Below are 12,853 nucleotides of genomic sequence, written 5' to 3' on the forward strand. Positions count from 1 at the left end.
AATATTAAACTAATAATAATAAATGTGGAAATACTTGTTTATACTTTCTTTCTCCTAGCTATAATTTCTTGTATATCTTATTAATCTATACTTAAATTTATGTAGAATATAATCACATTAAATACTATGTATCAATGGTATAGCTCCAAATGATATTCAATGAAATAGGAGACTTACATTGACATCATATGAGCCAACCATACAAGTCTGGTTGGGACAATTGATAGAAATTTTGGAGGCAATTAAATGATGGTCTATAGAGAACTACCTAACAAATCAACTATAGACTAAATTTTCTGTCTCGAAGAAAAGTGTATATAGCATGCAGAACATTCATTAATGTGAAGGAAAGTTGAGGGAGATTAGAGCATTAAAATGGTGCAACAGAAAAAAGAATGAAAGGCCAATGTCATGATAATTAGAAATACAAACCAATTAACCACTACAAAACTAAGTAGTTGGGAACTGTATCTTCCCTTCCACTTTGTGTCCATTCCAATATCAGAAGTTGAGTAGATGTAAATCTCATGAAGAAGATAAAGAACCAGGAATAAATAAATTAATTAATAAAACATAATTTGGACATTCTAAGCTCTTGAGGAGCAAATTTATCAGTCAAAGCTCCAAGCTAAGGCTGAATAAAACAATCGTCACCTAACTGGTAATCAATTCATCTGAAACCTTGACTCTAAATAAATGTTTTTTAGAAACTTTGCAATGATTCAAAAAGACAAATATTTGATCAACCAAAGGATTTTTCCGCATTAGAAAAAAATATAAGCAATTCATTATTTTTAAAGGGGTTAGCAATATCATAACTTGATTATGTTTAATTAATAGTGGCAGAGTTAATTATGCATAGCGGGAAAAAATACCACAGCAAAATTTTAGTTAAACTGATTGAGTGAGATAGAGAGGAAGATGGGTATTTCTTATTGCCTTACTTGGCAATCAAGATAATTGGGGAAGAATTGTTGAGAAGACTGAGAATCATTTGTTGACCATATCTTGCTAAAATAAAGATTTGTCAGCTTGCCTAAGGTTTGGTTACAAATGGAGAAGATGGATAGGGAATGATTAGACTTATGACATATTTTATGTTAAATTCAGGTTCCTGTTCCCCTCAGATGGTCAAGCTAAAGAATGAAGGAAAAATAAGGAGTGAGACAATTACAGTGTTATAACATAAATTATTTTCTAGTACATTATAATTTTAAAATACTAATTTTAATAAACAATGGAAGTATTTCATTCTTACTTGTTTATATCTGTATGCATATGAGAAGTTCCATTAATGAAGTTTTGATGAACTTCAGTAGAACTACTTTCCTGTTTTGTATTTTCTGATCTAAACAGAAAAAAAAGAAGAAATAAAAGCAGCACAAAAAAAAAAAAAAAAAATAGTATAATTAAATCATTGATTATTCCATGTCATTCAACCAACACACTTAATTCAATTATCTTTTTCAATGAAATAAAGAGAAATCAGGATAAGATAGGGTGCAACAAATTTGATTGTTGATGTCAATGGTTGAGGCTAATGATGAAAAGTACTGGATTAAATAAGAACTATTGCCTAATTTAACTAATAGGATGGAATTTAATAGGCAGAAAAATAGTTTAATCCAACAGAGGTGGGATTTTCTAGTCCATTTTGACCAAAAAGTGGACAAATGAAGTTTTTCTAACTATTTCTTTCAGAAAAATAATTAGTGCCATTCAAGAATGCCCCTCCCCCCCTTGTAGGGTTAAACATTGCTGCTAAGATTTTCTCAGATAGCATAACGTTTTTGAAATTTAAACATTTTGGGATTGATGGAGAAATAGCACTTAAAATATATTGATGGGTCTCAGAACTCATCCAATGGTAATAAAAACAATGCATGACACTATCCTCACATTAAACATTTTTGTAAGCATTAGGTATTCCCAATATTATTACTATTTTACCCTCTGGCTTCTCATATAGAAGGGACTGTCCGATAATAATTCCTTCACATCCGTTTTAAAATTGATCTATTATATAATTAGCCTCCAGAAAGGGGATATGCTACTAATAACTGACAACTGAATGTTAGCTCCAGTGATAGCTCATTCAGCTCCTCGGCTGGTCGTTTTTTTCCCCGGTCAGACAAAGTCAAATGAATGTGCAGCCATTTACTGTTTTAATGGATGAGAAGGCTAATGAGATAACTGGTAACACAACCTAACTGCAAGTAATTGACAACTGCACATATCAGGAATTAATTTCAGACTTGATAAGTATTCTAAGTGAAAAGTCTGTTATTAACTGATAGAATCACCAGTTAAGTGCCTTGATACCCTTAACTAACATACTAAGTAAATCTAGACCTTTCTACGGACATTTACTATTAGATAGCGCATTCTCATCTTAAAAATAATATAGCATATTATAAAATGTTAATATGATGTATTAAAAAGGTAAATCGCACTCTGAGGCTGAATTTCCCCACAGTGGAATTTTAGAAAAGGCTATCATACAACACTATGACATGGAACATAAAGGCAAATAGCCCACAAGAAAGAAATTGATTTATTTAAGATTATTCTTGATATTTGAGAAATGTGTTTATATTTTTTCTGTGTTCATTCAAGTACTAAGTTCGGGCCAGTAACACAAGTTTATAAGCGCTTTTAAAAATTTTCTTTAAAAATATACACACCAAAAAAATTAAATTTTATTTTTTTACTCTTTAATCCTGGTTCTTATAACATGCTTGAGAAGTGACAATAATCAGACAGGGAATCTGAACCTAAAACACAGGGAAAAGGTGGATGGACAAAATTACCCCTTGATTTTACATGAATGAATGAAAAAATTATGAATGTAATTTTTTGCGACTAGGGATGACAATGTCAAAGAAAAAATACTACAATGTAGTTTCAATTCAGTCTCATAAAAGGGGTAATTTTGTTTTGTTTAGAAAATCTGAAATTTGTTTGTACTAGGTCTGTAAAAATGAAACTAAAATTTGCTCATAATGGTACTAGTTGTCAATATAGTTACCGCCAAACTACATCACTAGTGCCATCTTCTTGTTCTGACATCTGATAGATTATTATTTATGGAAGACAATACTTTGTGTTTCATGGGATCAAAAGGGTGTCATCAATTATTAGCTGTTACAACAGGTGAAATTGTTAATACTGAATGCTACCGACAAAACAAATGATCAATTTAAATCAAACTTTGCATGAAAAACAACCAGAATATCAAAAAGAGAAATACAAAGTGCTTAGTTTCATAATAATGCACTATCACACAAACCAAAATCAGGCAAGAATATGAGGTGTTTCATTCGGAAATTTTTTGCATGCGGCTGGCTCACCTGACACAACTGAAGTCACCCCAGTTAATAAGTAATTTATATCTTGAACTGATGCTTCATATTTATATATTTGTTCTACTACAGATAATTAGGATATCTTAAGCATTTATTATATGAAAGAAAAAAAAAGTATCTTTATTCAGACAGGATTTGGCATAGCGAGTAAAACAAGCTGGTGCTAGTTGGATGAATCAATCATTTAACACTAGAGGAAGACAATTATTAGGAAAAGGCATTGGAAGGGAAGGATTTGATGAAATATTGTCATTTGATACAGGAAATAAATCCATCTAATGGATACCAATTATTTTCACCATGTCAAGAAATATGGCAACACAACTATCACACCATCATCTGACACTGGTCTTACAAATAGGAGATATAGTAAACTAACATTTAGAAATAAACATTCCAAAATCATATTCATCACAAACGACATTCTTTCTTATATTTCATTAGACTAAATGTATAATGTATCCCCACAGATTAGTGAAGGATTAGAAAACACCATTTTGGAGCCATGAAAATAAACTATGGATGAAAATTATTAACTTATATTCAATTGAAGGAATAAAACTGGAATGTTTTACAGAAGTAAACACGAATCATAGAAATCAAAATGATCTCTTGGCCCATAGAAAATTATGGACCACCCCATTATGAATGTAAGAAACTAATACAATTCTAATGCAGTGAGCACATTAATTAGGATAAGGAAAATGAAAATATAATTGATTTCTTAGAAAACATGACCCATCTCAAGTGTTGAAAAAATCATTCTATTAGTTTGGATTTAATAAAAGAAAAAAAAAAAAAGGAATTTCAATCTCTTTTCTTTCCCAAAATTATTTAATTTTTTTAAAAATTTTAATTGTATCTAATTTTGCATTTTTTCACATTCTTTTTAAGAGAAAAAGTTTAAGATTGTTTTAACGGTACATAAATGTTATTTTTGCAACAAAAGAAACACTAGAATAAATCATGGTTGTGAAAACTTAAAAGCCATATATAAATTTATTTCTTAAAGTAAAATCATACTTGCAAGCACTGCCATTAATAAATCCGAATATTTAAAAAACATGAATAAGCATAAAACATTACTGAACAGTTAAAAACAGAATTGTATGAATTTCCAAAGTAGTTTAATAAATAAATTGGACCTAATGTAATTTTTAATCATTCCAGGAATATCAAATCACCCAGTCAAATTAGTTATACAAACCAACTGTTATTGGTATATGATACTGATTTATGGTCTTAAACAATTTCAATCATTAGCTTGGAATTAATAATTTATCTATTGCACCATTACTATTAATCACTAAAAAAGTGCATGCAAATATTGAAATATGTAACTTTATTTCTAGACAAACAACAAATTATTATGGTACTAAATTATGATACCTGAAATTAAAATAAGATATAAAATGGAAATGGAGCCCTTAAGTCGAATGACAGGTACCATGAAATTTCTTTCAAAACATTAGATGATAAATCATGCTGTACAGAAAGAATATTATCATGTGAAAAACAGAACAAAAAAACATCAAATGGATCATAAACAAGACATAGTTATGAAACAATTCTGTTAAATTGTTTTAATGGGAATGTTAAAAAATACAGAAAATCAAGTATAACATTAACATCATTAATAATAATTCAAGTCAATTATATCACATTCATTTTTTTTTGTTATCTTTAAACGATATTACAATATTAATCACAAATACAATAAAGATTTCTTTAACAACTAGAATTTTTCTACTTCTGACAACTTAACAGTGTAAATCATAATAAAAAAAACTAGCATTTAATAACCTAAAAAATGAAGATGAACTACCCAAGTATGTTATCTTTGGATTGATACCAAATGAAAGTCATTAGGAATAATAAAAAATAGATAACAAATAGTTAAATTATTGTGTCATTCCAATTACAGAAAATAAAAATACGAACACTTTGAGGAAAAAACATGTTAATAAATAGCCAAACAATAATTAATAAAAAAAATACAATTACTATAATCATAAGGTCAGATTCAAATCTGATAAGACATTCATTGTTTACAATAAAAGTAATGGCTGTCAAACAAGTGATTAGGAAATCCTGGTTTTTTTTTTATGGAATAAATAATGAAAATTCTTACCTATCTTCATTTATTCGTTTGATATCAGCTATTTCCAACTCAAACTTAAGACGACTGACTTCACATAAGAGAAGATCTCTTTCAGCCATCATAGTGCTTAACTGGGATCTAAGATCATCAATATATTGTGACTGTTGATGTAAATAAAATACATGTTCGCAAACACCTTCTGATATTTGGCACTTGCCATCATTTGGACTAGAGTCAACAAAGTACTGATTGTTTTCATTACTCATGCTTTCAGTTTAAAAAATCGCACTCGGCACAATAGCACACAAACATGTGAAACACTATTTTCGGTGTAATAGGAATGTGGCATAATGCAAAATTAACAAGTATCTGGAATTAAATCAGTTATTATAACAGCTGCATTGTATGTTCACTATCACCCCTAACAAGGAACAGTAGGCAACTGGATCGATTGTTCCAGTGTTACCACTTAAAAATTCGGTATTTTATTTTATTAAAAAAATAAATAATTTTAGTAACCTAATCAAGATTATTATAATTTAATTCCTGACCATGCTCGTATTGTTGAAGAGAGTAGGTAGAATAGTTTTCTTAACTGAATTTACATTTTCAGAATGGAAGAAAATCGGGTATAATTCCAAACAAAATTTCACTAAATAACTAACAGTATTTATCACTTTCAGAAGACCTCATCAATATTTATGAAAGGAAACCATGTTACAAAGTTAGGGACAACAATTTGAATAATGCATAGTTGAAAACAGTTTTATTTTTTTCCCCAAAAAACATTTACTGACCAAGATTGATTATAATGAACATTCAATACAAACGATCACATTGCAAAAATGCAAATTTTGAATGATGCTTGATTCCATATGAAAAGTAACTGATTTATTAGGAACATATTTATAAATGTTTGATTGTTTTTTCTTGAAAGATCGTAGAATTAATGATTGCCCATGTTTTAACAAAGGAAGTGGATGAGAATATGGAACAAGAAAATGAGGATGCAAACGGAGTGGTGTATTAAATTCAGAACGGAGTTTTAAAAATTGGAAGTTTATAAAGGGAATGAATGTTTGGGTGCTAAACTGGTGGAATAAAACGGCAGGAGTTTGAAGAGCCCTCCTTACTTAAATCTTTGAAAATTACACGTCTGAAATCCTGATTTTCTGCTGTTATAGCCCTTTAAAATATTTTAGGAAAAGTCAAGATCTTTATAAAAAATAAACCTTTTCTGTTGTAGTTTAAAAATGTTTACAATGCATGTCTTTATTATTTTTATTATATATAAACTTGGTACTCATAAGAAAAAATATTAATTAATTACAAATGGCTTATTACTTGAAAATAAGAGTGAAAAATGTTTTTGAGATCTCATGTGCATTTTAAGGATTTGGGGCCCCTTTTGTTCTGCTATACTAAGAATCTAAGTAATCTATTAATCGTGTCCATGGCTTGGCACAGTATTTGAAGGATAGACCCATCCGGGATTGTTTGTTTCCTGTGCAGCTTCACCATTTTCATCGACGTCGACCGTCTTTCGCAGTACTTAACCCTGAAACTGTTGTAGGTTTGTGATCCATCTCTCAAGTGGGTCAAGAGCGGAGCTTCATACAAAAGTTCTGGTCTTAATTTGAACTAAGAGAGAGTGACAGCTGACAGCATTAGGTGGTGAAGGCTGTACGTTCTTCTCCTGATATCTATTTTTTAATAACAGTTGGCTTGATACCCTAATAATTTATTAAATATATATAATGTAGTGTTTAATACTCGGAATATTTGTGGCAGCTTTAGCTTATTTTCCTTCTTCCTCATGAGAGTGTATTTTTCAAGTTTAACTGAATGTTTTGCGGAACGTAGTTCCGGCGCGCTGGAGTGCTCGAGTGGGGTTGATATTGGTACTGTATTGCAAAAGTGGAGATACTTGCACTTTGATGATTGTGCCCAACCATCTCCGCCGTGATGATGGAGAAGAGGAAATGTAATAGGAATGTTCTTTGTAGCACACCGCTTCGGTTTAGAAATGGCACAATGGTGCTGTAGAGTTGATCCTTTGTGGAGGTTTGTGAATTAGCTGGCAAGACTTCTACTTGCATTAGCATCAACCCTCCACCCTCTTCATCAGCTTTTGGAAGAAAACGTGCAATAGAATTTGGATACCATCTATCAAAAGGCTTTCATTGGGACCAGGAGGATAGTCCTGGAAAAACGATTGTTGGCACATGAAAATCCAGAGCTGCTTATCAAGGATGATTCGAACCGAAGACTTGGATATCACAGTTCTATCTAAAAAGAGAAGAAAGGCCATCAGTGTTTGCGAGCCGAACCTTGAATACAACTGAAAAATAAATATCTCAGCAGCACAAGGAAGGCGTAGCATTGATGTTCATGGGGGCAAGGGAGTGACTAGGATGCTAATGGACAGAGGACTGTTTAATCTTCTTCCAATATTCACTATTAGGACTTTTTAGCTTTGATAAGTGGAATTTTTAGTTGGTAGTTCAAGATATTGATGCTTGTGGAATTAATGAAGAAGACATCATTAAACTTCTTCCATGCCATAAATCATTCTCAATTGGTAGAAGGTAGTATTTTTACTTTTTTTAAAATTCAGTTAACCTAAATAAAAAAAATTGTTAAAAGCTCCTATTTTCAAAATAATATTTGATTATGACATTGGATATTACATTTCATTTTCTTAACGGATACAATAACAATGAAAAACTATTTTTAAACGTAAAGTTAAATAACCTATTTATTAAATAAATTAATGGATTATTTCACGAAATAATTAGTTCCTAGATAATGAGTATTCATTAAATGATTGTTTGAGGAGATAGGTGATAGTTCCATGGAAATAGTTTACAACCGTCGTAACCACTGCCATGTTGTAAACTATATGATAGTTGCCGTCTTGACAGCATTTACATGTTTTAGTCTATTAGATTACACTACATAAGTTTAGTTGATATTACATGTAGCGGCAGTGAAGCAGCTGTCACATTAAAGCCCGTTTACATGGTGACACTTTACCACCACGGCAGCAACTGTTAAAACCACTGTATTGCTAGAAATGGTGTATTAGCTACCTTCATGATAGCAATTCTGTTGTGGTGGTGCAATACTGTTGCACTAGATTGAGTGTGATAGTTGACAGTTCATGTTACAGCAGTGAAGTTACTACACATTAAGGTTCAACGGCTTCTACTATCATAGTGTGACTACTGAAATAGTGACAGTTGCCCTCATGATAATACTTACTTATAACAGACAGAAATGAACTGAAATTAATATGATGATAATGGCCCATTTACATCATACTACAGCAATATGTGATATACAAAACAAAGTTTTATTGGTATTGGTTTCGTTGAGTACTAAGTAACAGTTTTGTGAAAATTATTCGATAGACGGTTAAATTTCTCTAGTCACAAAAAAAAGTTACGATGACAAATGACTTTATTTCTAGCGATTATTTATGACTAATATAAAATGAAAAAGTGTAAAGAAATTTCGGGTATCGATATTTTATTCTTGATATTATCGTTTACGCATTTTCAAAAGGATTAATTAGATTATTCTCTCCAAATTTTGTAAGAAGTCACTGAACATATTATATAAATGAATAAACCAGCAAATCTTAGCAGTTTACATCTTCATCATAATCGCACACCTCAGAACTTAAAAATAATAATTTGTAACTAATTAAAAAAGTTCATTAGGATGTTTCAGATAAATTACTAAAATTAATTAATAAATTAAAGATATCCAAAATCTTGATTTTTAAAGCATATTTGAGAATATATTTAGAAACATCAGAAAACTATATATTTATAATTTTAGAAAAAATAATATGTATTTGGGAATATTAGCAGTTCTATAACGATATACTTAGTTGATAACTAATATAAATGGATATATTTTATATTTGATATCACACTTTCATTAATGGAACCTGAAATCAACGTGTTTGTGGCTCTGCTGCAGCGCTGTATGAGCACTTCACTTATGTCGTGGCACGAAAACGTAAAGCCTTGCTAATATGCGATTTTCCTGTTATAAGCTCGAGTCACAACCACTGACGCGTATCCGCGTCGCCGGTCACGCATTTGTTGATGCGTAGAAAAGAATTTGGTATTAATCGAACCGAGAATAATAAGGATAACCAATAAGTGGAACGATTGCCATCGTGAATAATAAAGTTTACGTTTTGAAACCAACTAGCCTTAATTTCCTTAAAAGTAGAGGGTAATGTATGATTAAAAAAAAAAATAATTTGTGTATTAACAAATTCTGAGTATTTATTAATTATAGTATCGCCACTTCTTACAAATTAAATTATTTATTATAAAAACACAAGTGTTTATGTAAACAAATCTATTTTTTCTGTATTTTTGTTTGATTTAAAAATTTTTTTTCATGGTCGTTTAAACATACCTTCATTCTTGGTAAAAGTTCTTTATCCTGACAGCAATTGTCGTTTTCTCATCATTAAACACACCAAAAATCCTTTTTAATGTGTACAGTATGAGGTTACTTTTTAAAATGAATATCAATAGTTGTTAATTACAAAAAAATGAACAAATGTTTTAATATTAGATAAATTATTATTCTAGAGTGGTGATACCATAGTAATTAACAAATACCAAATTCGGTTCTAAGTTTTGTTTTGTGATGTTTCTTTCTTTAGTTTATTATTAATTTTTTTACTCATGAAAACATTTTCAAATTTCCTTGGAATTATTATTAATATTAATATTATGTTTTTGTTTTACGTTTAAATTTAAAAAAAAAAAGTTTAAATTTAATCGAAACCCAAAAAGGAGATAGAACAATCATCGTCACTGACTTAGTTTCCTCTGCTTTGCAATGCTTGATTCACATACCATCCTGTCAAAAATTGCTCATTTTTGAGATAGACTGGAAGGCAAGTCTTGTCGAATTGAACCATTCTCCGTTTCTGATTCTGAATCCTAACGGTGACTAAGGCAAATTTTGAGATTACTCACCCAACTCACCGATCATCCCATACGTCTTCGCAATAATCCCTGATAGATTACATCCTTAATGTGTATTTTATTCTTTCACTATTTCGTTAGTTATTTACTCAGTTCGTCTTACTTTCTATATTAACCATCATTAAACGATGTTGATTCATATTTTTCCTAAATATTTCAAACAGATCTTTTGTACTCCGTGATGAAATCACTCACTAATTTTACTAAGCTTAATAGTATTCCCTTTAGACCCGTGTTTCCACTGGTCATTGAAGTATATACTCACCATTGAAGTCTGCGGACCTCTGAACCGGAAGTTGAGCTATTAGATTGCTTGGAAGTGTATTTTGAGTCACTTTTATTGTGCATTTACGAACATTTCAGCCAAGCATCAGGAAAAATAATTAATAAAATATTTATAATGATAAATCCTCACAAAAATATGTGTTGCCGGTTCTATTTTCAAATTTCAATCATTCCTCACTCACTGTAAAGTGGTTGCCATCCTCAACCAACTCCTATTTGAATAAACCCTAGAAGTACTAGTTCTGTTCACCAAGTCAAGACTGCAAAAATACAGGCGACGTGTTAAACCTTACAATTTGACGGCTGTACTTCTTCTTGAGAAGATATTTGAAATTATAACTTCAATAGATGATGAATTTATATATATATATATATAATGAATAACTAACCCCATCTAGGCATTTACAAATGAATACACCGATAAAAATACCCTACCAAATGTCCCAAATAAACTCACTATGAATAACCATCCTTAGAACATCATCAATGGAATAAATAACTTTCCCCTTTCCAACAGTCTAGGAAAATATTCCAACTCGCAAAAGAAGATTGTTCGATGAACGGAAATACTATACTATGCACGAATTTGTGCTATATATGACAACAAATATTATGCTCTAAAATATACTTAGTCTTTATAAGCTGGAATCGGCATCTTTTTCATTACCTCGTTCAAATATAAAACAATATTATATTCAGGAAGAAATGTGTGAAGGGTAGTCTCCAGAATTATTTATATTCACCAAGGGCTTCATTTATTGCTGGTAATTATAGAAAGGTATGTGTAAAAAAATCGAATAACCTTTTAATTAAAATATAAAAACATACCATTAAAGAATAATTAAATTACTGATAATTTAATCACAGCATTTGGCAATCTTCAGTCTATCACTACTTAAACATCTCTCTGAGTTAACACTCACATTTTCGCAAATATTTATTTTAATATTATAGGGAGAATTAATTTCGTATTATTCTGTTATTTTCACATTATTAATTCTAGCAAGCGTCACTTCGTAAATTAAGTTGACAAAAAAAATTTTTAAATCTTTTACTGTCCTAAGATTCTCGGCAGTACGTGGCTTCCAATCCTAAATACCAACAGTCATATCTATTTTAAACCTGGCATTTCCGACAGGAAGTCAGATCGCTAACTTTATATGTTTCAGTAATAAATAAATAACAGAAATAATCCAATAACATATAAATATTTTTTATAAATAAAATTAATGATAGATAAGATTAGTCACCAATCCTACATACTGTTTTTTGTTTTCAAGTTTTAACGATTCAGACATTTAATAATATATAAAACATTATATCAGACATTTTTAAACATTTGAAACAGAATATATTAATTTTACAATTGAAAAATTTTCCTGCCAAAATAATTTACAAACATTTTTGTCTTATGAATATTTCATGTACATGATAGAAAACTGAAAATGACCAAGGCATTTTTCGCGACAAAAGTATGAAAAATAGATACGAGGAAGATACAATAATAAATCTATTAAGTAAACTCCATGCATGGATCGTATATTTTGAAATTTATATCTTAAGTTATATTACATATTTTTATGATATTGGGTGTTATGTGAAATCGCTCTTTTGTTTATTTTTCTTATTATTTCACATCAACGCTTCAGGGCTCTTCTCTCTTCATCAGGATCATCAGAACATAAATTCGTTCACACATTTTATAAATTTATTACATTTATTTATGCCTTAAATATTACTTAAAATACTTCCCTGTTGCCGAAACGAGAACTACTACAGTCATCAGGCAAACATTTTGAAATATTCATTTATTGTAAAAACATTGATTGTACAAATTAATACTGTAATATTCTTGAATGTATCATTTGAATCAATCTAGATTATAATAGAATCTTCTGATCCACTAAAAGCTAACGCCTTACGTGTAGTATCTCTCGATGGCGTTTAATAGCCCCAGTGATATAAATTAGCGCAACTTGATAAACCAAATTGTGAAAAACTCCTTCAGGAATTTCTCCTCCTTAGAAGGCAGTGGGTAATAATAGGGGTATTCATGATGTTGTGTTAAATGTTATATGTTT

General features: G+C 30.2%; 1 protein-coding gene across 1 annotated transcript in view; it reads right to left on the bottom strand.

The window, feature by feature from the left end:
• The window catches only part of siz (Brefeldin-resistant Arf-GEF family protein schizo), a 22,399-nt gene extending 16,501 nt beyond the window's left edge, over positions 1-5,898 (bottom strand). The window contains exons 1-2 of the mRNA XM_014436564.2: positions 5,497-5,898; positions 1,259-1,348 (exon numbers count right to left, since the gene is read on the bottom strand). Of these exons, the coding sequence (XP_014292050.1) occupies positions 1,259-1,348; positions 5,497-5,732 (326 nt within the window). The 5' untranslated portion in view covers positions 5,733-5,898. The remainder of the gene's footprint in view (positions 1-1,258; positions 1,349-5,496) is intronic.
• Positions 5,899-12,853: the final 6,955 nt, after the last annotated feature.

The sequence above is a fragment of the Halyomorpha halys genome, unplaced genomic scaffold, assembly GCF_000696795.3.
Source record: "Halyomorpha halys isolate HHAL.00 unplaced genomic scaffold, Hhal_1.1 Scaffold1991.1, whole genome shotgun sequence".
NCBI classification, from domain to species: domain Eukaryota; kingdom Metazoa; phylum Arthropoda; class Insecta; order Hemiptera; family Pentatomidae; genus Halyomorpha; species Halyomorpha halys.